We start from the raw sequence: 15619 nt of genomic DNA, 5'->3' as shown, positions 1-15619 counted from the left end.
GACTGTTTTATTAAATAATAGTCCTTTGAATCATCCTAAAAGCACTTTCTACTGTCTGAGAGGCAGATGGTAGTTCCTTTGGAAACGAGGAAAATTAGAAAAAAATTTATGATACAGCATTAGATCCTGTTCTGATCTTCTTCTGATCTTATTACCTCCAAGGAGGTTCTGTTTTCATCTGGGTTTGTCTGTCTGTTTGTCTGTCTGTCTGTCTGTGTGCAAGATAACTCCAAAAGTTATGGGCGGATTTGGATGAAATTTTCAGTAAATGTTGATACTGGAACAAGGAACACATGATTCAATTTTAGTGGTGATCAGGGGGGTGACACTGATCTGCCTTGGGGGAGGTCTGCGCTCTCCGAGTGCTTTTCAAGTTTGTACATATTTCTGGTGTAATTCAATTCTTCCAGGAAACAATCTTAGAAAAAAGAAACAAACAAAATATTGCCTTTTTAACAGTATCATGATATATTGTGATATAACCTGTTGTGATCCTAGGATTGTGATTTGTATCGTATCTCCAGATTCTTGCCGATACACAGCCCTGTTTAGAATGCGATGCTACTTGTTGGTTTTCTTTGCTGGTCAAATCCTGCTCCACTTCTTCATAATATTTAAATGAACGAGCCTTTTGTCCGTGCAGTCACACTACAGATGCTGTACAAGCTGAAGACCTCCAAGGCCTTCGAGAAGCCGAAGGTGGGCGAGGGCCGGGCCGCTGAGCTGGTGGAGGAGGACCCCTTCGCCGTTCAGATGGTCAGCTGGTGTCCTCAGAGTCGGATCTTCTGTGTGGTCGGCATCTCAGCTCACATCATCCTCTATCGATTCAGCAAATACGACGCCAACACCCAGATTGTGGTGAGGGAAACACCGTCATCTTCTACAGCAATGAGTCCGTTTACCTTCAGATCAATACTCCGATCATTATCTGATGTCTGCAGTTATCAGATTATTATTGATCATGTAAACAGGATAATCTGATCGGCTTTATCTGATAACAAGATTTGTCCCCTGTACTCCGATGTTTTCACACACGTAAACAGGTTCATCTGATTTAGTTAGTTTTTTACATCTGAGCATGTGAAAAAAAAAAAAAAAAAGCTATGTAAACAGAAGTTCCACAGTGACACCGTGAGTGTAAGGAAAAAGGTAAACAAACAAACAAACAAGGAAATGAAGGATAGCAGCATCATGTGACCTATTCTGTAGTCTTCTTAGCTCCTCCCACATTAGGACAGCTAATGCTGACACTGTAGGCGTTGCCATGGTAACAAGACAAGACCAGATGTTTTGAAAATGACAGGAAGTGTACGTCTGACGCCATAACGTACGTACTCTGAAAGAAATCCGATAATGGACTGAAACATGTAGACCAGAGTTTTTCCATTCTCACATTTACAAAGTGACTGTAAACGCATCACATCTGATTATTATTGGATTATTGCCAGTTATTGGATCTTTATGGTCATGTAAACGGGCTCATTGATTCACCAGTAAAACCAGTGGAGTTGGATCAATGCCAGTGGATGGACACACTGGGTTTATGTTCAGTTCATGACAGACTGGACTGAAAAAGACACTGTTTATTCAGTTTGATCTGTTTCTGATAGAAGAACCATCAACTGTAATCTGAGCTTTAATGAACATCTGCAGGATCAGTGAATTCAATGTAAGAAAATACCAGATTTTCACTGAAAAAACTCAAAATACAGAGGATAATATTAGAATAAATGATGATGAATCACTTAATAAAAGTGAAACCTACAGTAGAGTCCATTTGGGAAGTGCCACTAAAGCAGCTGTGGGTCTGAATGTGGACCTGCTCAGGTGATTCAAGGACACGTGTCCACCTTTGTGTCTCCATCAGTCATTAGACGTGCGTCTTCAGTGTGAGTCGGAGGACGTCATCTCACCATCGGAGAATGAGAACAACCCCTGCTTCACAGAACCTGGATCCCACTCCCCCCAGCCCCAGCCCCCAGCCAGCCCCAGAGGGGGGACACCGGAGGGGCTGAAGGACAGCGGCCCCTGCCTTAAGTAAGAGCCCCTCCCACCCATCCACCCATCCATCCATCCACCCACCAACCCACCCACTAATCCACCCACCTATCCATCCATCCATCCATCCATCCATCCACCAACCACTCCATCTATCTGTCCATCCGTCATGTCCCTTTTTCATATGGGTTTGTTTTTATTTTGTCTTTTCTTCTGCTTTTCTATGTGATACTTGGAAACACAAACTATGAACATCTGAAAAGATTTTGCAAACGCCTGAATACAGAAACATTTTCATCATGCTACAGCGCTCTGTGTGAGGCGATAAACAAACAAACCCCCTCCTCAGTCCCGTCTGGCCCTGGTCCCTTTGATACCAGACGGTGCAAAAAATAATGGACTGCTCAGTGTTTAATGTCGTCACTGTTTGTGAGACACATTGTACTGAGTGTGTATGCATGTTCGAACGGCTCTGAATCTGAAAACTGTTGTTCTTCAAATGTCTGTTTGGACTCATTAAACCCGTCTTTTCCACGTCTGTCAGGGTGAAGGACCGGGTTGTCCGGGTTCCCCCCGGCTACCAGGCGGAGCTGGTCATCCAGCTGCTGTGGGTCGACGGAGAACCACCGCAACAGATCACCAGCCTGGACATTAACTCCGCCTACGGCCTGTAAGTATCCTCCTAGACCACAGGTGTCAAACATGTGGGTCCACCAAAGGGTCCAGTCTGACCCCTGGGGTGAATGTGTGAAATGCAAAAATTACACTGAAGAAATTAATCATTTTAGTTCAGGGGCCACATTCAGCGTGAGTCGATCTCAAGTGGGTCAGATCAGTAAAATAATATCATAATCTATAAATCCATAAATCGCCATCGTCAATGATCTCAGGTGCAACTTGGAATCACACACGATCTCAGTCCTGGTGCTGCTGGTTCTGAGCGCTGCTTTTGACGCAGTAGATCACCCAAGTGTGTGTGACGTTTGACACCCCCCACCCCACCCCCCCCACAAAGTATGAAGGGCCCGGTGTATGCAGACATATAGTCGGTAGTTTTAGTCTGTGAAGGTAAGTGAGTATTTCAGATGTTAGACACTATTGACGCCACAGAGACGTTGGATGACTTCCTGACTTGCAGAGTGTGACTGAGCTCAGTAACGCTTTTAGCAGAACTCACTAAAACGGTGTTTTTGAAAGCAGCCTTTCTGGGTCAAGGCAGGGCCAGCGTTGGCTTCTGTCCTCCAAACCTGTTCACAGCCTGAATGGAGCTGCACAAATTCATTTATTTCATTCTTTTTTTTTTTTGTCTGCTCGCTCATGCCTCCTCAGATTCTACACACACACACACACACACACACACACACACACATACACACTTAAATGCTCAAGGACAAGGAAATGTTTCTTTGTTCTATTTTTCTTTTTTCTTTTTTTTACATGATAATTGTTGTTCTGGCCCTTTTTTTTTACAAACCTGACAGTGTTGCTACAGGGTCAGCTGTTATGGCAGGAGGACTGTATGAACCAAAGGAAGAGCCCAGGCTAACACAAGGTCCTGCTGAAATGGTTTGTCCAGTGATGAAAGTGTTCCGGTATGGCTGGAAATCTGTTTTTTTCTGAAAACCGAGCATATGTTCTGGTAAATTAAACATGTCCGGATCATTTGCGTCTGGTTTAGCAACATTTCAGCTGGAAAATTACCGTAAATTCCGGACTATAGACCGCACCTGAATATAAGCCGCAGACCCTAATTTTAGAAAGAAAATCAATTTTGTACACGTATAAGCCATGCTGGTTTCTAAGCCGCAGGTGTCCACCAGTGGTGATTTCTCATAGACTGCAAGAGAAGCCCGGCTTCCCCTGTCATTACGAAAATTAAATGGTTAAATCTGTTTGGTTGTGTTGACATCTCATTGACTACACGTGTTAAAACACGTTCATCTCACAGACGAGTTCATTGAGAATCAGCTTTATCACAAATCATCAGACTCCATGTTGTTCACTTCTCATCCATTCCCGTTGTGCTGTTTCCTCATACGGTCTGTGGTCAGTGCATTTCCTGTTGAAGCCTGGCTTCTATGGGAGTCTATGGGACCCAGTGGAACCTTTTTTTTTCATTGCATCAAAACTGGACGGTAATTGGATAAAGGTTTTCTTTGAGTTCAAATGAAATTCTTCCCTGTATGTAAATGGGTCTGATATGTGTGAGCCTGCTGTCATATCTATAGGTTGATTCGTTGTTAATATGATGATTAAAAAACAAAAGACAAAAAACGAGGCAATAAAAGGATAGTAATAAAAGCACATTTTCTCTTTCTTTTTTTTTTTGTCGGTGGACTTATCGGGGTTTTCTTTGGATTCGTGCCGATACAGGATTGACCTGCTTTTGCGCCGGCTGTGGATTCACGGACTTAAAATGACTTGAAAGACACTTGAAAGTGAACAAATGTTTGTTTTTCGTTAGAGTAGGACTTTGAATTTATTTTTAAAATATAAAGATTAAAAACAAGTAATTACGTCTGTTGTAATATCATTTTCATTTAACATTACGCACGACGTGTAGTAGGGACGAGATGCCACGGTACCGAGCTGTGGTACCGAGCTGAGCTGTGGTACCGAGCCATGGTCCCACAGCGCCAAGGCACCTGGCACCGAGCTGTGGCACCGCAGTACTACGGCTCAGCGCCAGGTGCCGTGGCACCGCGGTACCAGGGCTCAGTGCCGGGTGCCATGGCACCGTGGTGCCACAGCTGGGTGCCACCGGTGCCGCGGCACCACCGGCACCTTGAGCCGAGGCACCACCACGATGCCACGGCACCTGGCACCAAGCCATGGTACCGCGGTGCCACAGCACCTAGCGTTGGCCTTGAGGTCCGAAGTGCACCGTGGCACCACCGGCACCTCGAGCCGAGGTGCCGCGGCACCAAGCCGTGGTACCAGTAAAATCGTCGTATAAGCCGCGTCGGAGTATAAGCCGCAGTGTTTAAAGCGTGGGAAAAAAGTAGCGGCTTATAGTCCGGAATTTACAGTACACATAAATTGGTCTGAAAAGTATAAATTCTGTTTATTTGGGTCCGTCTCATGGGTGCGGCCATATTGCTTTCGTCTCCATTCGTCTCAACCAATGAGATGCTCGTTTACAATGCGGAACTTGTATCGACGGCTCTGATTGGCCCGTTGATGACACATGGTCCGTTTCGCGTCTCTGGAGACAAGATGGTGGATTGGCTTTGAGTATTTTACCACCAATAAATTTGGTGTAAATATTCTGTGAAATCCTGTCAGAATTCCTGGTCCTTCAGCGTGAGGACGAACTGAAGAGTGAGGCAGGAATCCAACATAAGTTCAAGTGGTCCCAGTTCGAGGAAACTGAGAGAAATGGAGATTTTCTGTGGCAGTACGTCTGGAAGACAAGCAAACCAGGTTTGTTACTCAGTGAAGTCATTCAGAAAAGTTCGTTTTTTTTCTTTCCTCACTTTCATCACTGTTTGTCCTATTGATTTGAACAGTTGTGTTCAGCTGCACCACATGGTCAGCTGTAGTTTGTCGTTAGAATTTTTCCATTATTTATTTATTTATGTAAGAAAAGGAGGAACAATGCACATTAATGAACATTTATCCATCCATGCATTATCCTCCGCTTATCCGGGGCCGGGTCGCGGGGTTAACAGTCTAATCAGGGATGCCCAGACTTCCCTCTCCCCAGACTCCTCCTCCAGCTCTTCCGGGGGGACCCCGAGGCGTTCCCAGGCCAGCCCACAGACAGAGTCTCTCCAACGTGTCCTGGGTCTTCCCCGAGGTCTCCTCCTGGTGGGACATGCCCGGAACACCTCCCCAGGGAGGAGTCCAGGAGGATCTGAGACAGATGCCCGAGCCACCTCAGCTGGTTCCTCTGGATGTGGAGGAGCAGCGGCTCTACTCCAAGCTCCTCCCTGGTGGATGAGCTCCTCCCCCTATCCCTAAGGGTGCGCCCAGCCACCCTACGGAGGAAACTCATTTCGACCACTTGTATCCGGGATCTGGTCCTTTCGGTCACGACCCAAAGCTCATGACCATAGGTGAGGGTAGGAACGTAGACTGACCAGTAAATCGAGAGCTGCGCCTCTCGGCTCAGCTCCTTCTTTACCTCAACTGACCGGTACAGCGACTGCATCACTGCAGCCGCTGCACCGATGCACATTTATGAAACATGTAAATATGCCAGATTATGTCCTGAGGCTCATTTCCATCTGTCGAGCTCCTGACAGGTTACACAAATGTTACACAAAAACACACAAATTACCCACAAATACACACACCATCGAATACAACACAGACAACGTTAACACACATTTAGTGCAAACTGATTTTAAATTCATCTGTATTACACACACTGTTAGCCTACACAGAATACTGAACACAAACAGCCTACTGCTGCATTTTAAGGATAAACTAAATCTAAATAACCTATACAAATATGAATATATTGCGCTTGGCTCAGTCTCATCTTATTTCATGATCACATTCTTGATTATCTCTAATTACCTCAAAGAACAGCAGAGGTTATGTTTTCATCAGGGTTTGTCTGTGTATTTGTTTGTTTGTTTGTCAGTTAGGTTTAGATAAATTTGAACCCTTTAAATATACTTAGAGGCATTAGAAACGCAACAGTGTGAAATTTTGTTAAATTGTATTGGTATAGTGGTTCTAGGCACAACAAACCCCGCCTCTCGCACGTATTGTAGCTTATTTTGGCATCGATCCAGCTGATGTCATCATGTCTATGTGTGTGCTGATGTCAGTATATCACTTGTCGCTATATATGTGCCAAGTATGAAGTAAATTGAAATTGAATTTATGTTTTTATAGACATGAAATTTCACCCATTAAAAGTAAATGAAAAAAAAGATTTAAAAAAAAAAAAAAAAAAGATTAAAAAATGTGAACTTTGACCTACTTTTCCCAAAATGTAACCACGTCTATTGTGGGTCACTGACAATCTATAAATTCAAATTGGCATGAATTCAACCAATAGTTTTGCTGCTATATACATGTGAAATTTCACCCATTATAAGTAAATGGGAATAAAAAAGATTTAAAAAATTAATAAAAAATTTTAACTTTGACCTACTTTTCCCAAAATGTAATCAGATCTATTCTGGGTCATTGGCAATAAGTAAACCCAATTTGGTATGAAGTCAACCAATAGTTTTGCTGCTAGAGTGTTAACAAACAAACAAACTGAATAAAAAACAATAAGTACCCAAATACACTATGGACAAGGTCAGTGACATGTTGCAGACATCAGGAGCTCAGTTTGCTGCCGGTAGTGCCTGGATCCTTCATGGCATTGAGGTCACCACATTGTCAGTCTGTCTCTGTGGAATTCGCCACCGTCTGCAGCTGTAGAAAAGTTGTGTGATGCACCCAAAATGTGCAGCAACTCTTAGAGCATTCATTCGGGCGATGAACATTGCCATGGTTTGATCCAGTCTTGGTATTGTGACTTTGGTCAGATGTTCAGTTTTGAGGCCAGGCTGTTTATGGGCGATGGAGTAACAGGACATTGCACAAACATTTTTATGACTGACAGCTCTTTTTGTGCGAGTGGGTAATGTATTGGACTAATGGTCACACTACGTGAACACACTGATTAGGGCGTACAATACTACTCACTGGAAACCCAGAACTAATTCCTTCTTCACTACATTTTGTTGTATTTATTTCTAAATATTAAATTTTGTACATAGGTACTTGTTGCGTTTTTACTGCCACTTAGTATAGAATGAATCACAGTGTGTGTGTCTTTGTAAGGGTTAAATGTGTTAAAAGTGTAGGATGGACGCTCGGTACTAGAGCAGCAGCTGATGTTTCCTTCACTTGCTATTGTCTTTTGATTCACAGAGTCCTTTTTGAGGCCTTTAATCAGTTATAGATGACACTGAGGCTAATAGGAAATCTGGTATTAATATTCAGGCAGAGCAGCACCAGCACAGATAAAGACCGGCTTTTGTTGACCCAGTAATTACACCAAAATGTCACCGTCCATTTGATAGTACTGCGTGTAACACCTTCAGTGTCTACGTGCACTGTGTAGTGGTGAAATGCACCACATCTAAGCAATTTAGATTCATTATTACATCTGCCAAGGAACAGTGGAGGTTATGTTTTCATCGGAGTTTGTTTGTTTGTTTGTCTGTCTGTGTGTGTGCAAGATAACTCAAAAAGTGATGGAAGGATTTTGATGAAATTTTCAGGAAATGTTGGTACTGGCACAAGGGGGGGGGGGGCTAATCTGCCTTGGCAGAGGTCTGTGCTCTCTGAGTGCTTTTCTAGTTAAAAGGCTGGATTTATTGGTGAAAAATTTATTTAGCGGAACTAGTGACATTGTACCCGTGGTGCCATTGTACGATAGCGCCCTCCCATGGTGCAACAGCGGCATTGCACCCGTATGCCCTCCCGTGCTGCAACATCAGGACATTGATCGGACACACACATGCTGGACAAAGAAACATCCATTATAGTAGGATTATCTAAATGACGTAAGTTTTTTCAATAACTAGAAAAGCACTTGGACAGCACAGACCTTCCCCAAGGCAGATCTGCCCCCCCCCAATCACTACCAAAATTTTATCATTTGTTCCTTGTACCTGTATCAACATTTCCTGAAAACTTCATCCAAATCCGTTCATAACTTGTTGAGTTATTTTGCTAACAGACAAACAAACAGACAAACAAACCCAGATGAAAACAGAACCTCCTTGGTGGAGGTAATAACAGTTATTGTCGATCCCTGCTCTTATTGAATGACTCCAGGAGTTCCTGGTCCTAAACGTGTCGTCTGAATCTCCTTCTGCTCTGGTTCATTTCCTCCTCCAGGAGGTATTGTGATCACTTTGCTTTGTGTGTTTGTTTGTTTGTTTGTTTGTTTGTTTGTTTGTTTGTTTGTTTGTTCTCATCTTTAGTGTAAAACTCTTCCACCCATCTTTCCCAGATCTTCCCCACAGATAGGCCTAGGCCCTGGGACCAACCCAGTCCATTTTGGTCCCAGTAGGACAAAGTTCAAGGTCACAGCAAGGTCACAACATCTACAGTTTTCCATCTGTCATCATTGAGACATTTTCCAAAATTCATCAAAAATTCAAAATGACTCCAATTCTCCTCCAGTTGGATCCACCTGTAGCTTAGAACAATCTCTTGTATGTGGAACTAAATTGTCCACATCCACTGTGGAATGTGGACTCTGTGGACATTTACACTGAACATTGAAAATCCCATTTACCACACATTTAAAATTAGAACTCAACTAATATCGATGTGAATTGAATATAACTGGACAGACACATGACTGGGACCAAGATTCAGCTTTGTATGAAATATTGTTCCACTCCATTTCTCTTCCGTTACGCTCTGATGACTTTTGTTATTTTTTATTACCACGTTTGACCGCAGTTTTTCTGCTGTATGGAACAACCTTGAAACTGTGGAATTCAAACAGAAATAGTGCATCCACACATGCACACTGTTCGGGGTGCTTGGCGGAGCTTTGCGTTCTCTGAACACTTGTTCCTCTCTGTCCTGCTTCGTCCCTCTGTCTGTCCAGTCTGGCGTTTGGGAACTGTAACGGCCTGGCGGTGGTGGACTACCTCCAGAAAACCCTGCTGTTGTGTATGTCCACCCTGGACCTGTACGGAGCCGCAGACCCCTACCAGCGCCTTACCCGCTCCCCCCGCAGGAACAGACAGTCCACCTCAGGTAAGGCAGCGCTCCTGGACCTGGACGCACACGCACACATGGACCTGTCAATCACACATTCATTACAGTCACAGTATCCTTCTATCTGATCTATTTCCTCTTCTCCTCTCCTGTCACTTTGAATCTCTACTGTGTTTTTTTTTTTTCTTTCTTCTGTTTCTCCTTCGTCTGCTTCTGTCTCCTGTCTGAGGTTGGACTGATCTGTCAGACCAACACATAGTCCTGTTGGTTCATTATATTTCCTGTTATAGATCAAAGCTGATGCCCTTAAGACCTTCAGATGATCATCTCGTTAAGGACTTCCACACACATGACATTCCACTCAAATTATAATTAGTCTATTATTGTTAGTAACACCATTAATTAAATAGATCTTAAATAATTTAACATAAGACACGTGTACTTACTACACATATATGTGTCGGCTATGACTATGAATAAGCATATTAAATATTAAATATTACATAGAATCATACCAGTGTAGTATAAAATAGAACACATGTTGGACAGTCCACTCAGATCAAATATTTAAACAGATTTTCTTCACAAACTACATCATTAAAATGTTTTAATTTAATTTAAAATTCTAACCCAATTTACATTCATGATTGGTTTTAATTCTTGAATTTCTTTTGCCTATTATATATCTGGACTTTACTTGAATGATGCAGGACTTTGGCCTCACACCCCATTTTTCTAGGGATGTAGTCATGAGATCAGGCCAATCCACACCTGGTTCCGGGGTTGGAGGGGGGGGGGGGGTGTTAAACACACATTCTGCCCCCTCAAATAAAGTTTCTGAAGGTAGAGAAAAGGAAAATTAGCTGCACATCAGCAGGAGGTCTAGAGGAATTAGTAAAACGTCTGTAGGTTTCACTTTAAGGTCCGGTAGAGAAGCATGAGTGGGACCAGCAGGGCTTTTGTGGAAGTATTTGACCCGACCCAACCCACCCTGCAAATAAACTGACATTTTTTTGACCCGCCCCATGAATAACCCGCTGATGTGCACGTCACTAACGCACGGCGCAGAATGCACCCCCATTTAATACCTGAATGGACCTGTCCATAGACCGGCTCCAGCAGTGGTAAACATACGGCCCATGGGCCAAAACCGACCCACCAAAGGTTCTGATTTGGCCCACAGTATGAATTTGAAAAGTGTAGAAATTAAACTAAAGTTATCCAGAGTCAAAGGTGTCATAGTTGTTTTAGTTCATTTTCCACATTCAGCCCAACTGGGATCTACAGTAAAATAAGGGAATAAAAACCTAGAAATAATGACTCCAAATTTAAATCAAAATTTTATTGTAAAAAGTCGGTATCGGATGAGTATCAGATCGGTATCAGCAAAACTAATCCTAACAAATCGATCGAATCTGAAGCAAAAAAAGGTGTAAATGAGATTGTTTTGCAGAATTCTACAAAACCTGAGCACTAGAGATGGAAACTTAAACTTAACGCCATCAACAAGTTAAATAAACATATATTGTATATATATAAATGTGTGTGTGTGGAAGGATTAAACCCCTGACTCAGTCCAAACCTTTTTCTGCCTCTTCTGTCTCTGTCACACAATAACATGTAAAGGGTTAAAGTCGTGTCCATCTCACGTCGCTGTCACGGGTCTGCACTACGACAGGAAGTGCATGTGAACAGGCCGCGTGTCATTCCATGTTTGCATTACTCTGCATGTTGTCATCTGATTTCTCTGTCTGTTCTGTTTGTATTCCTGCCTGACTGTACAGTTGATCTGTAGTCTGACCCCCCATGGGTCCGCCTCCTGACCCCCCATGGGTCCACTTCCTGACCCCCCCCGTTTTCCCCCTCTGTTAGTGATCTTCTGTGGTGATGGTCTGAAGAATCGTACCTACTTTAAGGAGATTCAACCCCAACAAATCAAAGCCTCACCTTTGTGTTCCATTTTAAAGGTGCTGCAGACTTTCCTGACCAGTTTTTCCTCAGATCTGTCCGTCCTCAGTCATATCCTCAGTATCCTGAATCTGTTCGTCTGTCTGTCATTCCTCACCTGAATCTCTTGCATCACGATGAACAGTTTTTTAGTTCCATCCACCAGAAACAGTCCATGTGGTTACAAACAGAGCCGGGAGGGAACTGGGCATCTGAGGAATTTTATCGTGACGTGCATTGTGGGAAATGGAGGCTTGCGCAGCCACCTGACAGCAGCAGCTACTACAGACACGATGCAGAAACGGCAGGAGCTCCCTTCCCTCTATGCATGTTCCTCCAGCTGTTTCAGCGTTTCAGCCGTTTCCACGTCGTGTTTGTTTCATCCATATAATATCATATGGTTGTGCTGCTGCTGTCAGGTGACTGCGCGAACCTCCATTTCCCACAATGCACGTCATGATAAAATTCCTCAGATGCCCAGTTCCCTCCCGGCTCTGAATGTAAACATATGTTTTGTTTGTGGTGGATGGAACTAAGAAACTGTTCACCGCAATGCAAGAGATTCAGGTGAGTACTGACAGGCAGACGAACAGATTCAGGATACTGAGGATATGACTGAGGACGGACAGATCTGAGGAAAAACTGGTCACCAAAGTCTCCCGCACCTTTAAACTAACCTCTGAATGTGAGGGCACAGCAGCTTAATTATTTAAATGTTCAAGGCTAAGGAGCTTTTTTTTTTTATTATTATTACATAATCCCCACAGGTGGAGCTGCAAACGCTTTACAGGCTTTAGGATTTTTGTGAAGGTGGATGGAAGGATGACGGAGCCGACTCTTTTAATTTACTGTTGCATAAGTGCTTTTATTGACTAGCACAGCACTTACCGCTCTCAACTTCCTCTTTTGTAAAAGTCTTTCTGTGTTGGGTCTTTAAAATCAATTTGGAGATGGAAGGAAAAATAAAAAAAAATGACTACTGTGGCCTTTTTGTGCTGTTACCACGTCAGGCCCTTTCTGTGCTGGGCTGTTACACAAAGACAAACCGCACTAAACCGACTCTAAAGGCCAATCGATCGCTGACCCTACATGCTTTCTGAACATATTTCTCTGTTTTTACCACGACATTTTTAGCTGTTGTTGCCACACATTTGTGTACGTGTACACACATATATACATGTCAAAATAAAAGCATTCACTTCATAAAGTAACTGGTACGACTGCAGTTCCAAAAAAACAGATGAGACGCTGAGTAAAATGTCAATGAAACAGAATGCAATGATTTGTAAATGTCATAAACTCATATTTGTCAGTAGAACATAGAAAACATGATCTTAAATATGATGAGAGGTGGACCCTCAGATGAAACAGTTGTGACAGGGTGTGTTTCCTCCTTTCCTTTAACAACAGTCTGTAAATGTGACAGAACGGAGAAGAACAGACGATGGAATATTTGGAACCAAATGTCCCGTCCTGGTCTGATACTGGATTCTAGCTGCTCAGTCGTCTTGTATCGTCTTTGTTATATTTACCTCCGCCAAGGAGCTTCTGTTTTTGCCGCCATTGGTTTGTTCATCTGTCTGTCTGTGTGTACAAGATAACTCAAAAAGTTATGGACGGATTTGGATGAAATTTTCAGGAAATGTTGATACTGGCACAAGGAAGAAATTTTGGGGGGGGGGGCACTGATCTGCCTTGGCAGAGGTCTGCGCTCTCCGAGTGCTTTTCTAGGTTTTGTTTCACGCCAAATGTTTTCAGTTGGTGAAAGGTCTGGACTTCAGGTAGACCATTTATTTATTTATTTATTTATTTACCTTTATTTATCCAGAAAAACCTCATTAAGATTAAAAATCTCTTTTCCAGAGTGTCCTGGCCAAGACAGGCAGCAGTACATTAAATAGTTACAGACACAAACATATACATAAAAAGGAAAAACAAGTTTTCAATACATAAAAAAAACACAAAATCAAGTCAAACCTTCCAAAGTCAACTTCGCTAAAAGTGCCCACGACATGAAGATAAAGTGCATCAGACAAAACATCTGCAGACAGATGTCTCCGTCTGTAAGTCATACAACATCCTCTAGAAAGTGTCCAATGAAACCAGATCTTTAAATTTAAAAAAAAAGCATATATATATATATATATATATATATATATATATACACACACACACACACACACACACACACACACATACATATACATTAAAATAAATCAAATCAAATCTATTAAAGGTACAGAGGATGTGTTACAAAAGTAAAAAGATTCGTCTTAGTGACATTAATCCTTTCATGCTTAGTGGTCAGAACAGTGGACAGCTATTCGAAGCTAATTTTACTGTTCTATTTTCTTTTGTTCAGATAAGGTATAGTTTTTAGATGTTACCTGCTTGACAGTAACATCACGCAGGTCTTTTGTCTGAACACAAGAAAAAAGTAGACTATAATTACATTAACAAAAGACAAAATGAATGTCATTAGAGCTGTTCTCCAGCTGTGCTCTTGTACATTCATGGGTTTTGTCGTTTTAGTTCCATATCAGCCAACACAGTGGATGCTTATGCGCCGTCCCATAATACACTGACATTCATATGGTTACTGTAACTGTGCTGTTCTTGATAAACCTGATCTGCAGTGACATGTTTTAGTGTAAATCAATATATTTATTTTTTAAATTTTTTTTACAAATTATCTCCATGAAGTAAGTAAGTAAATTTAAGTGAATGATAACTAGTATTAGAGTTTAAATGTGGGAAAACACCTGGTTAGCAGCATTAAAAATGTTTTTATCGCATAGTTTTCCATATCACTTTTTGATATTAGGTTTTAAATGCATGTTTCTTTGCTTCAGAAATTAAATGCATGGTGTCCGACTGAGTGGACATTTTTGTAACTCCTTAAAAAAAAAAAAAAAACCTAGAAAAGCACTTGGAGAGCACAGACCTCTGTCAAGGCAGATCAGTGCCTTCCCCCCCCCCCCTCCCCCCCCCGATCTCCACCAAAATTTAATAATTTCTTCCTTGTGGCAGTATCAACATTTCCTGAAGTTTTCATCCAAATCTGTCCATAACTTTTGGAGTTATCTTGCACACAGACAGACAGACAAACCCCGATGAAAACAGAACCTCCTGTTCCTTGGCGGAGGTAAAAAAAAACAAAAACTCAATTGCATAGTTTTTTTCATGCCTATAGAGGAATAAAAACACTCAGGAAAAATATCTTGACTAAGGTTCTGATAATTCATGCATGAAAGGGTTAATGGTCATGGTCATGAAGGGACTAGTCCAACCTGTGCTGTCCTCAGTCTGTTTTAGATGAGCTTTGGTTCAGACGACTGTGGCGTTCACATACAGGTTGTTCTTCACATCACAGAGGTTTAACCGGTATTTGCAGATGTCACAGTGAACTGTGGGGTTTCTGGACGCTCATGCACTGATTTGACTCCAAATCATGTGTGGTTTTAATGTAGTGCTGCCTGAGGACCTGAACAGTCATTTTCACGTGGTGTTTCCTCCAGTTTCTTTGAATATTTCATCTCTGATCATATTTTCAAGAGATTTTAAAGTCTTTGCACTTTTACTTTCAGGAACATGATTCTCTGCAATTTGTAGATTCACTTTTTCATAGATTGGTGAATCTTCTGCCTCTATGATATTTTTTTTCATACCCAGTCATCTTATTTATTTATTTATTAACCTTTATTTAACCAGGAAGTCCCACTGAGATTAGGAATCTCTTTTATCAGGCAGACCCGTCCAAGGTATCAGCCAAACAAAGGTCAAACAACAGAAAACACACACATGAGACACAATGAACAATGAAACACAATAACTACTATTCAATCATAATGGACTCAAGAAAAACGGACCTGTTGCCAATTAGACTGAGGTGTAAAATGTTCTTCCAGCTGTTTCTTTTGTCGACCTCATCCCAGCTGTTTTAAAAGCGTGTTTCTGCAAATCCAATTCAACATCATCT

At 42.1% G+C, this 15619-nt stretch overlaps 1 protein-coding gene across 1 annotated transcript in view; it reads left to right on the top strand.

Annotated features, from left to right (window-relative positions):
* The window catches only part of stxbp5l (syntaxin binding protein 5L), a 354919-nt gene that overhangs the window by 244862 nt on the left and 94438 nt on the right, over positions 1 to 15619 (top strand). Inside the window, exons 16-19 of the mRNA XM_030125454.1 lie at positions 644 to 858; positions 1868 to 2037; positions 2543 to 2668; positions 9581 to 9732. Coding sequence (XP_029981314.1) covers positions 644 to 858; positions 1868 to 2037; positions 2543 to 2668; positions 9581 to 9732 — 663 coding nt within the window. The remainder of the gene's footprint in view (positions 1 to 643; positions 859 to 1867; positions 2038 to 2542; positions 2669 to 9580; positions 9733 to 15619) is intronic.

The sequence above is a fragment of the Sphaeramia orbicularis genome, chromosome 21, assembly GCF_902148855.1.
Source record: "Sphaeramia orbicularis chromosome 21, fSphaOr1.1, whole genome shotgun sequence".
NCBI classification, from domain to species: Eukaryota; Metazoa; Chordata; class Actinopteri; order Kurtiformes; family Apogonidae; genus Sphaeramia; species Sphaeramia orbicularis.
The sequence above is the reverse complement of the archived record's forward strand: the minus strand, read 5'-3'. Positions and strand labels throughout refer to the sequence as shown.